Below are 17,682 nucleotides of genomic sequence, written 5' to 3' on the forward strand. Positions count from 1 at the left end.
AGAGAGCTAGGATTACAGGCGTGAGCCACCGCGCCCGGCCCTGGATTGGGTTTTGATTGTTAAATTTTTTTATTTTGCTTCCTGGTATTGATAAAAAGTCCCCTGGAAAATGTCTTTCATTTTAAAACTCTCACAGCCCTGTTTACATTAACGTATTCCACACCTAAGATTAAGAATAGAACCTTCTTGTACCCCAGTAATAGTCTGAAATTAAAAAATAAAAGAATACAACCTTCAAAACACTTTAGATGAAATTATGGTAGGCCAGAGGAATAGATACTAAGTGATATTGTTTATTTTTTTTTTTAAATGCAAAGAATATGGAAAAATAATACCCATGGAATTCTAACTGTAGTAATTTCCTACTGTTGCTTGGCCCTGAGTTTGAAGTGAGGTTATTTTGTTTGTTTTTGGCAAGTGTACAGAGAAAAGAAGCAAAAAATGCAGACAAGCTCTGGAATTTTTAACCCTTCCTCCCAAAATAGATACACTTGTTAATTTATAGCTCTTTGACAATTACCTGGGTAGTTCTTCCCTAATTCAATGTCTCCCTTAATTTTCTAGTTTTGTCTTTGAGAATCTGCAGACACTAGAGGGTATTTTGATGGGAGGTGCTACTCATCTTACCCCTTCAGAAGGTGGGCTGAGGGTCCCTTAAGAATCTTCTATGAGAATGGTCTGAAACTACAAGTTATAAAAATCCTATCTGGGCAAGCGGTTTATAATCAGTAGAGCACTTATCTCTCTATCTTCTCTCTCTCCCTACCTTCCTCTCCCTCTCTCCCTACCTTCCTCTCCCTCTCTCCCCCCATCTCCCCAACCCCCACACTCCACAAACACACTGAAAGTAATAAACTGAAAGCAATCAATTTAGGCCAAAATACTACAGAGAGAAAAGCATCTTTCCTGACACTTTCGGGAACTGAATACACAGAACAACTTCTTGAGACTGAAAACGAGGATGCCTCACTTGACTGGTTATCGATGCAGTTTTTTTAGCTCAGCCATGGTAGATTTATCTTCTGACGTAGCTGGACATTTTCAGTATCTCCTGTACAGCAACTTGGGTACCTCCTAAATACGTAGTAAGGAAAACAGCAAACCGACCATCGGAAAGCCGTTCAGTGAGGAGCGTGAAATGACAGGATAAAGAGGCTGTAGTCTCTGGAGGAAGCCTGGCCCCACCTGTCAGGTAAGGCTGAGCCTCAGCAGCAGCTGAACTCCGCAGGGCTGGGTGGAGCTCAGCCGGCCTTCCACCTGCGAGATCCTACTCTACGGAAAAAGGTCCCTGTGTCTACGCGTTCTAGTCTATTCTGCTGCTTAACTGAAGCGATTTCTTGTTTGTGTGCACAATCATAGTCCCTCTTCTACTCCCCTTCTGTACTTTTCCTTTTGCGGCAGAGTTAATTTTCCATACAAGAACATGTATAAAATCAAATTTTCGCTGAGCCCTCACCGCGCTGCAAACACCACGCTCAATACCCCTCATGCTTGTCTCAGTTGATCAGTACAGCCACCCACAGGGAGGCAACGACCATTAGCCCCATGCGACAGAGGAGGAAACGCACAACGCTAAGTGACTCAGCCCCCACCGTCGGTTTAGGAAGGGCAGCGCGGGGATGTTAAATAATTCAATCTTTATGCTGTGGTGGCTTACACCACAGATTCCATTTCAGGGTCGAGAACCAGAAAGGAGACTTCCAGTGGTTTAATTTCTGGAGCAGAGAAGCAATTAAGAATTCTCCTCCTTGATTCTACCAAAAACAAAAGAAGATATTTTTTAAAACAAAATAAATGTTTTCCACATGGTTTTTATTAGGGCTGTGATTTCTGCTAGATTTTTAGCCAGACCCGTGTCCATTCTAATAGGAACACGTCACTTTAAACACGATGGGTGGCAGGCCCTGTGTCAGGGTCGGAGCTGTGCTTCTCAAACTTGGCGTGTAGAGGTATCCCCTAACGAGCTAGCTAAAACGTGGGTTCCTAAGACCCACCTTCTGGGTCTGCATCCATAAGGCACAGGTGGGGCTCAGGCACCCACATTTTCAGATGCTGATGCAAGTGGACCACAGGCCGAACTTGGGGGAAACAGTGGCTGACCAGCTGCAGTAAGATTTCAAGATTGCTCTTAAAGTACAATAATTGAATCAGCTATGGATCAAAGTCAAGAAATGGGATACGAATGACACAAGATGGCTCCTAAATTAGTACAACTTACGTTTAACTCAATAGAAAATATTACTGTATCTAAAGAAAAAGTGCGTTGGTCAGAAACATAGGTACCTTTCAAAAAGGAAACCATGCCCTCTTCTCCTAAGAAAAGAGTCTCGGCCAATGCACTTCAAGGATTCGAGGTCCCTGGTAGCATCATCCCGAGGGAAGAAGAACAGGACATGTGAGAATATCCCAGCCTGGTACCATTTAAACATCTGATTCATCTGACTCCCCTTCAGCTGAGACCATGTTTCCCAAGTAACCTTCTGCTACACCTGGGCTTCTCATGTAGTTGCACAATTATTTCTAGTTGGAAAATGATACACTGGCATTGAGAGTGCACTGGCCATGTAGTGTCAAGAAATCTAATAGCTGGGAGAGAGCTAATTCTCATAACGAATTAGTACACTGATATGTTGGCTTTGGTATTTCAGTCTCGTGAGCTCGATTAATGAGTCCATCCCCAAGACATGGATCTGCTTTCAACGCCTGGTTTTAGAGCCTCTCGGCAAGAGGCTTGGCCACCATGATTTCACCAAGGTTCCATCTGTTGGGTGTGTTACCTGGCAACACAGCATGGCAACACACCTCATCATCAACTTGTGCGTACACGAGCATGCTTTTTACTAGGGAGAAGTAAAACAAGAGGAATGGGATGTCGTCACTGCATTTGAGAGCTCATTGATGAATGAGATGCCTGGCCATTCTTCTAGAAGTATGGCCAAACTGAGTTTAACATTTAAAATAGGAAAAAAGAACAAACTGGTCAAACCATCATAACTATTTCCCTGCTTTTCAAGGCAGCCCTCTAATAATACCCAACCTGGTTAAGTCACCCTTGTTTCCACCCCATTCTTATCTGATAACTCTTCTAAATCTAAGTAGGGTTAAAACGACACACCCCAAAAAGAGCATACACAAGTCCCAGGCATGGTGGAAGAATTTGGTATCCAGGTGGCAAAAGTCTGAATTTCTCTAACTTTTCCCTGAAAGCCACAACCCTAACTTCAGGACGTCGCACCTTGACTATTCCCACATCATCTCAACTGACACATCCAAAATCAAACACATTCTCGTTCTGCAAAAACTAGTTCCTCCCCCCAACTTCACTACTCCTGAAACCAGCATTTTCTTGGTCTTCAAACTGAAAACCCGACATCTTTGACCTACTCTCTCCCTCCCCACCCACATCTAATCAATCACTAACATCTAGAGATTCACCCTTTCCTCCACTTCCATTCTATTTTTAAAACTACTAGTCCTGTCCAGTCCTTGTAATCTCAGATTACTGTGAGACTCGCATGATCACCTGCCTCCTCCTCTCCTCCTCCACCATGTTCTAGCCACCAATATCAGATAGACCTTCTTCGATCCGCCTCACAAAGAGCACTCCTTTTCGCAAACCCATCAGTCATTTCTCATTAACAAAAGCGAGGTCACAGCCAAGCATCAGCATCTTCTCTGGCCTCTGCGTACCTCTCTGACTTTCTCTCCCACAATTATCATCCTTCATAGACTCTCGTCTCCAGCCAATTGCTGGGAGCACTGATCCTCACACCTAGAGCAGGAGTTCCCAAAGAGGATAGGATTTCAGGGCATCTCCTCAAGCTGAAGCTATTTTCATAAATACTAAACAATCTTTTGCACTGTGTTGACATTTACGTGACGGGGCACACACACGGAAGAGGTGGGTAATATTGCTGGCATCTAAGAACAAAGCAAGATAGTCGCACAAACTCTATTAGTAGTTCCAGTGCTTCCCAATCCCATATACCCTCAGAATGTCCTTGATGAAGCCGTAAAATATTACCAATTTTGTTAAATCGCAACCCTTAAGTGTATGTCTTTTTAATGCAGCACATACTTAAGGCACTTACATATAGCACATACACATACTTAAAGCATGTACGCAAAGCAGTTCTGCATATTGACGTAGGACTCATTTTAAGGAAAAAGCATGCACGCAACTGAGTTGCAAGCTGAACTAGCTGCTTCTTCAGAGAACACAGCTTTTACTTGAAAGAACAATTGACCAACTATGGTTATTCAAATTTGGATACTGGGTAGACATTTTCTCAAAAACAAATGAGGTGAGCCTGTCAATTCAAGGAAAACAACTGATGCTGTTTATTGGCAATGATCAAATGCGAGCTTTCAGGCAAAAATCAGAATTTTGGAAAACCTGTACCCGCCACAGCGAGCTTGACAGCTTTCCGATAATGAAAGGCTTTTCCGAGGAGATGGTGAGATTAACAAGTATAATATTTTCATATCGTATCATGCAATGTGTCAGCATTTGGAGGATCTTCATAACTCACCGAACCAGCATTTTCCCAATAACCAGTGCATGATGTTACAAATTACGTGTGGATAAATACCCATTCAAAATGTACGACAGACCATAGATTTTAATGTAACAGAGCACAGAACAGTTGTTATGGTTTCAGATTCCACATTGCAACTAACCTTTAAGAAACTGTATATTATGGAATTTTGGTGTAACATCAAAAAAGAATATCCACAATCACCTGAAAGGCTATAAAATATTCCTCTCTTCCCCCCTGCCTATATATCTGTATGAGGCCAGCAGGGTTTTCTTCATCTAGTTCAACAAACAACTTACTGAGACACACCAAGGATGGAAGCAGGTAAGAGAATCCAGCTGCCTTGGATTAAGCCACACATTAAAGAGATTTTCAAATATATACAGCAATGTCACTTTTCTCACTCAGCTGTTGTTAGTTTTGCAAAAAATAGTTATTTTTCACTCAAAAAAAATCTATGTTGTTGACATTAATGGGTTTCTTATGCTAATTTTTTAAATAAACAACTTTTAAATATCTATCAATATCAATAATATTGATAGATATAAACCACATAAACAAAAAATCTTTAGGGCTCTCAATAATTTGAGACTGTCTAGGGGCCCCCAAGAGCAAAAATGTTTGAGAACACTGGGTTAGAGCACAGTAAATGTCAGCTTCCCTCTTAGGCACGGACACCAATAGTTGGGGCCATCTCATTCTCTCTATTCCACATTCTAACAGTCAAATGATTTGATTTTTCCAATCAAATCTGTTTGAATATGAAGCTTGTATTTCACTGTTTTGCATCCAAGGGTTCTAATAGGGAAACACAATGAATAAATGATACGGGTAATTGGTAACTATTCTCGAATTTATGAAAGCAACCTGGGCATATTTTTTTTTTTTTTTTTTTTGAGACAGAGTCTCACTCTGTTGCCCTGGCTAGAGTGAGTGCCGTGGCGTCAGCCTAGCTCACAGCAACCTCAAACTCCTGGGCTCAAGCGATCCTACTGCCTCAGCCTGCCGAGTAGCTGGGACTACAGGCATGCGCCACCATGCCCGGCTAATTTTTCTATATATTTTTAGTTGTCCGATTAATTTCTTTCTATTTTTAGTAGAGACGGGGTCTCGCTCTTGCTCAGGCTGGTTTCGAACTCCTGAGCTCAAACAATCCGCCCGCCTTGGCCTCCCAGAGAGCTAGGATTACAGGCGTGAGCCACCGCGCCCGGCAACCTGGGCATATTAACTGAGTCAGATTCAAGGCACAAAATTGATGAACCACCCACACAGCTTTTGAAAAGCTAATGTTTTCCCTCCTCTAACCAGAGTAACAGATGGAGAACTCTGAGAAGTCATCTGAAGAAGTCTTTAGAAATTTTAAGCATGTTTTGCTTAACAGTTCATGTCACACTTTATGATTCTACCAGAAGGCATGGCACTAAGACTAGGATGACTATGATTAAAAGAAGTCTATAGATCCAAGGCTGTTGCTACTACAGCATTATACTCACATGCAGTCGTAACAGGCACGATCAACGTTAGCCTGGTTCTTTCTACCATAACAGTTCCCCGTGTCTACGATGGCCGAATCCACTGACAGTTGGAGCAGGGTCCACAAGCTCAGTATTCTGAGCTGCAGAGGACAGAACCCATCTAAGGGGGCCGCTGCTGACTTGTCTCATTTGAGCTCAGTGTTGCGAGATTTCTGAACTTAAAGAGAAATGAGAGACCCATATTTTTATGTAGAATCTCCCAATTTCTAAGCATTGGCCTCTAATTCAGCATTTTCTAAAACACTGTGGAACCAAACACACCTGTGCATCTTCAGCCCTGCCCGTCTGAGACGTCTGGAGCCTCGTGGCATCATATTGCCTTTGCGTTGCCCTAAAGTTAGGGGTCATATCCTTTTACACTCTGGACAGTTGTTAAGAAAACCCTATGTGTTTGGCAAGCAATAAATGTCTCTTCAACTAAGATAAGAAAAACATGGCTATTATTAATAGTCCCGTCTGTCTGTTTTCAAGCTTTGATGATTAAAAAACAAAGCAAAACAAAAACCCTATTTCTACACGCCAAGTTCCCTGAACTGTCCCACCCTCCAGAGCTGAGCCATATTGCTGAGTGTTAAGCTTTGCTATGTCTTTATCATGTTTTTCTTCCTTTTCCGCATTTATTCCCGATCTCAGCTGAGCTGTAGTTTAAGGTTCACCAGGACCATCTACATCAAATTCACACCCAAGTTTCCTCATCTCTACAATGAAGAATCTGGACGGAGGTAACCCTAAAACCACCTGTGGTCCCCTGTAGTGTATTCCGCTAACTCATCATCAGTTCTCACAGGACCTGCAACTGTGAGCTTTCTTTCTTGAAAATCCGAATACGGTAACTCTTTCAAATAGCCCTTCCCACCTCCTCCCGGGTGCATGCATTAAGGACTTATCTACGAAGATTGCCTTTACTTGGTTGGCTAGTATCCCCCCCAAAATTCACGTCCCCCCTCAGAATGTCATCCTATTTGGAAACAGGGTCTTTGCAGGTATAATCAGTTAAGTTAAAGTGAGGTCACACCAGATTAGGGTGGGTCCCAAATTCCATGACCTGTCCTTATAAGAAGGCCATGAGAAGACAGGTGCAGCTATAAGCCAAGGAATGCCGTGCATTGCCGGAAACCACCAGAAGCTTGGAAGAAAGCAAGGAAAGATTCTTCCCTAGAGACTTTGGAGGGACTTAGACCTTGCTGACCTTGATTTTGGACTTCTAGCTTCTAGAATGATGAGAGAACAAATTTGTTGTTTGTAAGCCACCGAGTGTGTGACAATGTATTACAGCAGTCCTAAGAAACTAACGAAGCATTTTAACATCTCCTCCTTTTCTTTGCTGCCTAGGGTTTGGAGTTGGCTGTATCTTACCTTACTAAGGCATGACGTGCAAACTGGCACAAAGAACACACGACCACATTTTGGAAGGGCCTCTACATGTGGTGGGAGCTTCCTCCATAGAGATGGGAAACTTTATGCGAGCCACGTGAGGTCACAGACTGGCTCTAATTTATTTCTGTGTCTCAGGTACCTAGCACAGTACACAGAGTAGACTTTTAAAAAGTGACTGGCATGTGTATGTGTACAGGAATTAACCAATGAAAGAATGAACGGATGAACTCACGAGCACCAGCAAAGTAACGATGAATGAACAAATTCACAAACTCTTGAACTGCTGTTAATCCACACAGATAATACTGTTCAGTGAAAATCATGGTAAAATTACAGACCCACACTTGAGCCCAGGAGTTCAAGATTACAATGAACTATGATCATGCCACTGCACTCCAGGCTGGACAGCAGAGCTAGACCCTGTCTCTAAACAAAATAAACAAACAAAAAAAGTGACAGATCCATTTCAATGCCCCATGGAGGTAGAGAAGTTCAAATTTGCTGACTATCTGATTATTTCTATGGCCTCTTGGCTTTCAAAACCATAAATCTTTCTTTAAATTTATTAAAGTTTTATTGCTTTGGAAAATTAATCTGGACAAATAGCTCATTATGAAAGTTGACCAGAAAATTTTTGAAAGTGGCCAGTAGTATTTTTGTCTCTTTGATACCCCTGAGCCACCTCTTCCCAATCCTAGGAGCCACGTGCCCTCCTCCAAGGTGTGCGAGCATCACCTGGCATTGCCGGGAGCATCTCGCACAGGACTTCTAGAGGACTCCATCTAGACGCTTCCTAAGCTACCACTCTCTGTCCACAGAACCCTCCCCCCGTAGCTGAGCAAATTGACAAACTAAGAACTAAAATTTTCATATTCAAAATGCCAGTAAAGCCAAGATAAGAATAGAAAAAAATCATAAATTATAAAACTTCTTTACTGATTAAAGAAAGGAAAAAGATTCCTTACTTTTCAGCAGCTCTAAGGAGCAATGATCTCCCCAGATCTCCATCGCTGGAAGTCTGTTCAATCTCCAGCACAGAAAACTCCAAGGGCCCAACATCTGCTCCCAGTCAACTGATGGTTCTTCCTCTCACAGCTCTTGAACCTCTCACAGCCCTTTGCTGGGTCCACCCTGAGTACACGCGCTGTCTTGTGTTCACTAACAGCCTGTTAGAGTTTAGCTGCCACTCATCTCATGGTACTCACCTTTCTGTCCCCTGAGGTACCTCATGTAACACTTCCCAATGGAAGGCAACCCATAACTACCTTGAATGTTCACCAGAATCAATTTTTTGTCTAGTACTTTCCAAAAATACAAAATTGAATGAGATCATTTTATTCCTTAAGTTCATGGGGTGAGACAAGAAATATATGTATACATTTTATTCCTGAGGCACTAGAACGTAATTTGGAAAAACACACCGTCTGCCCCGGAACACAGTGTGTGCATGAACTATTTTGAAAGCATCTCACATCTGCCTTCTTGCCTTCTTCCTGTTGCATCATGAAACTCTCAACTGAGAAGACTCACCAGGAAGGACAGTGAATCACACACGGTGCTTAAAAGATTAAAATTAATTCAGCGGGATAAATCAGCTGAAAATCGGGCCTTTCCTATACCTTGGATTTTTTAAGGAAAAAGGGGGAAGAATTATTTATGGTTGAAATTACCAAAAGCCATTTAAATGAACATTTAGAATATGTTTCTTAAAGTGTGAGAAATACAAACTTATCCAAATTTCTAACACTCTCAAGCAAGTTAATGCCAAAAATAAGAGGTGCTTCCAGCCGTGCCGACATAATTAGGTCTGTGCCTTGGCTTTCACTTTCATCAAAAATTCGGCTTGCAAAAGAGTTCTTTGCTTGCCTCAACAATGGAAACCAATCAATTTAAGACATCAAAGGACTAAGCTGTAGAGCAACACTGCTATTGTCCGAAGGTGTTCCCCAAATTTCATACATTGGAAACTTAATCCGCACATTCCTATGTTGAGTGGAGGTGGGCCCTTGGGAGGTAATTAGTGTTGAGGCTATCAGGGTGGGGGCCCCATGATGGGACAGTGGTTTTATAAGAAGAGAAGGGAGTCTTGAGCTGACACACACTCTCTTGCCCTCTTGCCATCTGATATCTCCTCCGTGTTATTACACAAGAAGGCCCTGTGTCGTGCTCTTGTACTTCCCAGCCTCCAGAACTGTGACTTAAATAAATTTTTGTTCATTATAAATCACCTACTCTCAGGCATTCTGTTGTAGCAGCAGAAAACGGACTAAGACACACATGAATCGATCTGCAATTCAAGGCAAAGTGTGGAAGCCACTGAAACTCAAATGGCCTTTTCCCTGGCACCAGCCCTTCAAACACACAGAGCCACAGACTCAGACGCAAAGAATGTTTGCAGTCGACTGAATGCTGGCCCCAATCCTTTATCCCTCCCTGGAGCCTAGAATATAAACAAGAATCACCCTATCCAAGCGCTCTAAACAATTGTTTTATACAAGCTATGCTGACTTTTTCCATTTCTGTAGGTATATTGATGAGAGCACGCATTAACGGTTGTGACCCTGCTCTATGCTTCCAGCCAGCAAACGGGTGACATTTAGGGAACCTGTCACTATGTGCCACATCCTGTGTGAAGAGGTTCACAGACACGTAGAACGAAGACCTGGCTCCTACTTTCATGGAGCTCTAAGTCTACATGGAAACTTGAGCAACACAGGAAACCAAGAGAAACACGATAATGTTTCCATAGAGTTGGAAACATTTCTTTGGGGGTGCAGAGAAAGGACTTTCTACAGCTCAGATGACCTCTGAGCTACATCTCAATGGCTTACAGGGATGGAAAGAGTCTCTAAAATATAATTTTCCATTTTCCAAATTCTCCAGGTAACTACCCTATGCACCCAGCTGAACCCGACGAAATCTGATATATTCTGCCTCGGGGCCACACGCCTCAGTCTCGAGACTGTGCTATCGTGGAGCAACACCGGACACTGTCCGAAAACCTGGGTTCGAGTCCGGGCACAGCCACCTGAGTACGCGAAAGTACCACGGACAGAACACGGCACGCAGGAGGCCCAGAGAATTTCAGTGTGGCCTCCCGAACAACTCTGCTTATTCAGCCTCACCTGTTACGAGGCAACAAGATCGAACGAGTTATAAAATAGGTATCCAACACCAAAATCAGACACTGATTCAGATACATCGTCGAACGGTTTATTCAACACATAGGGCCATTTGAGGACATGTAGATGGACCCCATCTTTACTCAATTAGTCATTACTTATTTACTAGGCTCACTTGCTATGTTCCAGGCACTGAAAATACAAAGATAACGAGGAGCCAATCCTTGCCCTTAGGGTCCAAAAAGTCTTAACTAAAATCAGAGTCCAAAATATAGGTAATTCATAATGAAGGGAAAAATAAACTTTCATGTCACACCATTGTACTGATGCTGAGGATCACTAATAATAATCCCTAGTATTAAACTCTTGCCACATACTGTTCTAAGAGTTCTTTGAAGACGCTTATACTCAATCCTCACAACAGGTCTATGCCGAAACACTATCGTCACCCCCGTTTTATAAACGAGAGGCGACGTGAACTGCCCAGATACACCTGAGCTGGGATTTGAACTCAGGAACTTGGCTCTAGAGCCCACGCTCTGAATGGTAAGTCAATGGGCCCTCAGGCCCGCTGCTGCACCGTCTAGGCTGGGTCTTTGTGCATAAACCTGCTCTGTGCACTTTAGCAACGGACCTAATTTTGAAACAGCTGTTACACGAGATCCATCTAGTTTCACACTCTGTGTCCTCAGTTTTAGGCCCCAAATTAAACATTAAGTTACACATCGATACCACTGAACTCTGTACCCAGGAAGCTTCAAAATGATGCCGCATCTTTCACAATTATCATGAAGCCAACACGAAACGCCAAGGGATGAACACAGAGATGGGCACCCGTTCTCACCACAGGCACCTACCTGAGCCGCCGTGCTCACCGGGGCCACCTGGGAACCGCATCTTTGACGAAACCCTAACGAGATTCAACGTTCGCACTTTCGGGTACCAAGATGCAGACCTTTCTGTTAGAACCAGGGCCAAGGCACTCTAACTTTTTTAAACTCCTAGGAAAACTCAGTAATCTCATAGATGCTTTTCTTTTTTCTAATAGCCTCTTGTTTTCGCAAAAGACAGACAACATGGGAGGAAAAGAGCAGGAACATACCGCGTACGTGATCGTGCAAAAGAAGCTACTAAGAAGCTGTGACCACCCCTCTTTTCTTTATCTTTCCCCCTTGTAATTTATCTGCCTTATAGGTTGGAAAAATGTTATTTCCTTCCCTGGTGGTTCTATCTATTCTATTTGTATTATCTGTATTGTATTAACGGAGCCCCGGGACCCCCTGGGTAGCTGCTGGCCTACTTTAAAGAAATAAGCTTTTGTGAGTGCTTGTTTACAAGGAATTCAATACAACCTAGTTCTCCACATCTTTCGATCTTATGAGTGTGAGAAAATGAGATTAAAAGTAGCTGACTTTTAGGACCCTGTTCATTTCTGTCACAATTTAACGCCTCTGACTAAGCCAAAGATGTTACAAATATAGACAAAAAGTACAGAAAGACTGATCTCAATTAGACTAGTTAAAATCCTAAACTTCTGAATATATTTTACAAGAAATACCATTTTCTCACTTTCAAATATTACTTGAACAAGGCTAATAAAATATTCCCCAGTAAAGGTCAAAAGAAGAATGTCTTTAATGAACAGACAGCTGATGTTTTAAATTTTTAACTTTTCATTAGCTTTGGCATAAATAAGTTCTTCTGAGGACTTTAAAACAGTTGGCTCTCCTGATTGTAAGATTATATCCTGCTCCCGGAAACTCTATTTCTTTTATTATTTTGCTTAACAAAACCCAATGTTTCTAGATAGTATATGGAAATAGTTTACCTAAGTATTGGCAATACCATTTCTACATAGATAATGTTTTACTGTCCTTAGCACCAAGGATCTATTTATTTTACAAAAATGCTTACCAGAACAAACAACTTTTAGATAATCCAAAATGAAATTAACCTAAAGTGTGGTTGAGGAATCTAACCGTATTTTCCACACAAATTGCCCAATGCTACCCCAAGAGGCTTATGTTCCTTTCTGCCTGCGAGTGGACATTTGGGTCAGATCTACCCCATCGATAGCTGAAACACCGAAAGAAAGTGCCAGCCGAGGCTACACCTTTCCCGGGGGTACCTGTTTCATCCGGGGAGCTGGGGGAGGCACTGTCTTGGGACAATGTCGTCCAGCTCGACTCCTCGTCGCTGGGGGCCAAGTTCTGGATCCGGTGCAGGGCACAATCCGTTTTGGCCCCTGTTTTGGGATGATCCTTCTTGGTCTCTGGGCTGGATGACACGGTGGCTACCTGGCCGTCCTCGGGGCTGGACTGGGGCTTGTTTGGTTTCTGCAGCAGCAAATCGCCATTCCCGATGACGGTGGAGGCCTGGCTCTGGCCTGGCTGGGATTTCTCTCCTCCAGCCCCGCAGCAGTTGCCCAGGTTCTGCTCCAGGTCCCTGGCTGAGGTCTCCAGGTCTGCATAGTAATTTAGGAAGCTCTTAGTTCTCCTGGGCTGGGAGGGCAAAATCTCACAGTCTGAGGAATCCTGTGGGTAGGGCTCTTTGCCCTCTAACTTCTCAGAAGTTATGTTGATGACCGCGGTGGGGCTCACGTTTTTGTTAGGGTCCTGCTGCCCTTGTTCCGCAGCCTTCCGGAGCTGGTTCTCCCCATTTTTCACCAGCTTGATGTTGGCAGAACCATTTCCCAGCAGGGGTTGGGCAGCGGGATCCGAGAGGCCCATAGCCGCCTGGATGTTAGTCAGTGCATATTTTTTCCTGCATTTGGGAGGTGTGCTGTTCTTGGTCTCGGTGTGCTTTATTTCGGCATTCAACAGTTCATTGTGGGAGGAACGGAGATTAAGGGTGTTTGGTGGTGTGGCCGGGCTGTTCCGATTCGTAACGTCTGTGGTTCCGCTGCTGGCCATAAACTCTGCCGACGTGTCCACACCTGAGTCAGCTGGAAAAAAAGAAAACTGGTCATTAGATGCCAGCCACGATTAAACTACTTAGCAGACAGAGCGAGCAAACATTTTTGTACAGAAAATTGGAAGAATAAATGCTTCCATTGCATGATACATTCTTGTAGAACGGACCTGTTTTCCTCTTTATTTCAACATTTGTTCATATATTAAATAGAAGCAAATAAAGGGCTCAGTGTGGATACCCATAAACCAATTTATGGAAAAGCTAAGAATTCTGAGGGTCTAAATTTGACTTAGAATAAAAAAAGCATCTCTCTTTTGAATTCATATAAAAGCATTTTCTTCTTGTGGCTGGTCTTCATTTTTCACAACCTTGAAAAATCATTCCCCTCTCCAAATATTTCCACCATGTTTTCATTCTATAGTTTCTTCAGGCAACACATAAAAAAATTGCTCAAAATTCCTCTGGGGCCTCAGCTTTCCTAATTATTCTAGAAGGTCGTTGTTCAATCATGCACCATAGGTAATTTTACTCAACCATGTTTAGAAACTGTGTTCTCAATGCCTGGAACACCAAACCTCCCTTAGAGTTTGCTGATGTCTTTGTGAACATTTTTGACCTGGGCTTAGCATTTGCATTGAACAGAAACTTTGAAGAAATAGCTTAATTTCTCAAGAACACACGCACACATGCATAACACTATTACTAATAACGTAGCCCTTGGCTACAGGCAATATATTAGAGCTCCCAAAGGAGTCTGAATATATTCCACTGAGTTAAAATACAGACTCAGCCCTTGCAGAACTCCTAGGAAACTACCTGACAGTCACATTTATCTCAGATATTGTTCGCCCCATTGGTGATTTATTCCATACGTCTCTTGCTAGAAAGAAAGGAGGGTTTCTCAGACTAGAGGGAATAAAATTCATCAGCAAGAATTCTGAAGGTTTCAGACTCCTCAGTCTATGAGAAATGACTTTCTTATCTGATCTGCTACCCTCCACCAGGGCTTCAGTGATCTCTGCATCAGCAGCAGATGAACCAAAGCACATCTCCTAACATTCCTGAAATTGTATCTGACAGCTCCTCCTTCCACCCTCAGGCAGAACAGGGATCTTCAGGGGAGAGGAGGACAAGAATTTCCCCCTGTTCAGGGGCTTAGCGGTATCTCTCCATCATCAAATATTCATGTTGGGTGATTTTAGAAAAGAATCACTCATTCACTGGAGAGTCCTTGTGCTCCCAAGAAGCCAGGCCACATCCACCTGCTCCAGGACACACCCATGTTTGCAAAGGAACGACCATGTGGCCCGTGAAATAGTTAAGGGCAGGAACCCAGATTGGTTAGACCTTGGGCCCCGTTCTTTAAAGTTACTATTTATAAGGATTCCTGCTTACCCGGCACCCTACCTCCGCTCCCGCCACATGCTTATAAAATTGGGAATTGACAAACGGGTCCAAGGAAGCCCAGTGTTCCCCCCCTTCTTGAATGAATCTTCCCATTTTTTGCATTTTTTATTTTTCTGCTATACAATCTTATTTCCACTGAGGAGTTAACAGTGAAACTTCTACCCTGAAGAATGTTGCCTTTTGAACTAGACCTCAAAGTATTAAGGAAATGAAATAAACTCAGATTTTTCTTTTCCTGTTAGGAAGGAGAGGCAAAATAAAACTGGTTTCCTGACATTACTCATGAGAGCAAACCTTCAACGTGACAAAAATGATAAGGACTCTCTGTGAACAACAGAGGCAAAAGCTACCAGAAGGCTGCGTGGGTCGCAGGGCCAGGGAGGCCACAGGGTTACAACATGGTAGGGTTCTAGCTGGGAGAGCAACTCCACGCAGCTGATTCACGGGATCTGAGATGCAGGGGCTATTTCGAGAGCGAGGTCCACCTGCCTGAGGGTTTCCCATGCCCGTTCAGCTTAACTGTCTCAGGGCTCCCTCGTCAATGTTCCAAGGGGAGCCAAGAGTCAACACAGACAGGCCACATGCTACCTTAATTCGCTCGACTTAGCCATTCCACAGGGTATACATATTTTAAAGCAACATGTTGTACACAATAATTATACCTGATTTTTATTTTTCAATTATACAAAACAAATAAGAAATGTTATTTGTTTTTTAAAAAAGAGAATCAGATTGGGCAGTGAGAAAGGATAAGTGATTACACAAACTCACACTGGCTAGAGAAGGCAGAGGGTCTCCTGAGAGCACAGTGTAGGGGATGAGGAGAGAGGTCCAGGGAAGGCTTCCCACAAAAGGAATAGCCAAGCTGGGTCTTGAAGGCCGGGGAGCCCACCAGTGGACAAGGAAGAAAAAGGCCCTCCGGACAGGGGACAGCCTGGCCTTCCCAACCTTATACCCAGCAGATGTGATGGATGGTTACTTAGGACGCACAAAGCAGAATTTGTGTGTTCGAGTAAGAATTAAAACATTCAACATAGTCACCTTTGGAAATTATATGCTTATTCCAAGGATATTTTCTCTGTTCAATTTCTTTCTTTTTTTGTTATTTTAGAGACAGGGTGTCCCCTTGTTGCCCAGGCTGGACTGTTCACAGGTACAAACATGGCGCCCAATCTCTTGGACCCAAGCGATCCTCCCGCTTCAGCCTCCCGAGGAGCTGGGACTACAGATTCTCACTACCACTCCTGCTCTCTTCTCTGCTCAACTTCTAAGCTATTTTCATTCTTTAGCAAAGCCTCAATGTCTTCTAAAGATGATTTTTTTTTTAATAGAGCTCTAGACTTTTATGGCCAAGTCTGATGAATATGGTCAATGATCCAGCTTGGGAATATTGGTTTAGGTGAAAAAAAGCAGGTGAGCTATGAAGTAATGTCACATATTTTCCTGAGTAACTGATAGGCTGGGCCTCAAGTCAATCCCACAAGGAAAAAATATTAGACAGCAGCAGAAATAAGGTAGCGACTTGACTATATCATGGGCTAAGACCTGCTTTGGGAGGGACTCATAAGCTTCATCTTGAAGGATCAACAGGAATTTTAGAGGCGCCTGATAGTATAAATTCTGGTATGTTTGTTTTTTAAAAGGCTCCCTGGAGCCACAGCTCCTGAGAGTTAGAAAAAGGGATTAGAGGCATATCTCAACCCACTTACTGGTCCAGACCCTCCCTCGCTAGTTGCCATTTGAACTTTCAGGTAAAAAAAAAAAAAATGGCTGGAATAAGATTCCTTTACTGAACTGAGAACACTGCTTTCCTTGTAAAAGGTGTTACATGCTACACCAATACATGAGAGTAGTCGCTGTTATTTAAAACCATGCCAGATAACTATTTCAGTATCTCTTATAGCTATCAAGGAATAAAGCAATTTGAGTACCAACCAGAAGAATGAAAACATCAGCATAACAAAGTACAGCAACATGAGAAATGTCTAGAAGTTATTTGACTAGTTCACCTCCGGTGATGTGCGATTCAGAGGAACACACATCATTTTACCTGTTTGCCAACTTTACTGTTTCTACACTGAGTCTACCTTGCAATGCAACATAAGATTCTAAAAGCTAAGGGATCCCTTAAAAAATTATTCCCGGTATTTAAAATGTATTTTTGAAAAGGACATATGTATTTGTGATTTTTCTAAAATTATTACTGATATACCTATCTGATAAGTATTGACAAAGAAAATCTACACCTTCCCCAAATCATCACAGTAAGATTAGATGGTCTCTAAGATTTGGCTCTAAGTTCCTGGTTCTCCTGTGTGAACTTAGGCTTGTCAATACTGCTTTGGCTATTTTTTATATTAATAAAAGGATATTTCTTGCCACTCATATAACTCTACTGAGCTTGGTATTTATTATGTTTAATTTTAGTTCTTTGTTGAGATGTAACATGCAAAATGCCATATAAAAAAAAGCTTACACACATTAGATAATAAGTTAAATTTTAAAATTCAGGGACATTAATATCTATTTGTCCCTGGTTTAAATCTACTTATTTTAAAACACAGAACTTGCTGAGTAGCATGTGTCCTAATAGGTACGGAATCTACCCAGATCTATCTGCCACTCGCAGTCTGATACAACCTTTACTTGAAATGTTATTGCAATTGTGTTTTTTTCCTTATTATATTACTGTGAGGCTAAGAATTAAATCCCACACCACGTCGTGTATAGACTACAATCTAGCATGAGGCCAAGAAAAGGAAATACAATAAAATTAAGGTAGTTTTCCTA

The 17,682-nt window shown here is 42.5% G+C and overlaps 1 protein-coding gene across 2 annotated transcripts in view; it reads right to left on the bottom strand.

Moving 5' to 3' along the window:
* Positions 1-13,522, bottom strand: part of APBB2 (amyloid beta (A4) precursor protein-binding, family B, member 2) — a 121,018-nt gene extending 107,496 nt beyond the window's left edge. For both annotated transcript variants that reach the window (XM_012648490.1, XM_012648491.1), the window contains exon 1: positions 12,701-13,522. In XM_012648490.1, coding sequence (XP_012503944.1) covers positions 12,701-13,484 — 784 coding nt within the window. In that variant the 5' untranslated portion in view covers positions 13,485-13,522. The remainder of the gene's footprint in view (positions 1-12,700) is intronic.
* Positions 13,523-17,682: the final 4,160 nt, after the last annotated feature.

Source organism: Propithecus coquereli, unplaced genomic scaffold, assembly GCF_000956105.1.
Source record: "Propithecus coquereli isolate 6110/MARCELLA unplaced genomic scaffold, Pcoq_1.0 Scaffold288, whole genome shotgun sequence".
In the NCBI taxonomy this organism is placed as follows: domain Eukaryota; kingdom Metazoa; phylum Chordata; class Mammalia; order Primates; family Indriidae; genus Propithecus; species Propithecus coquereli.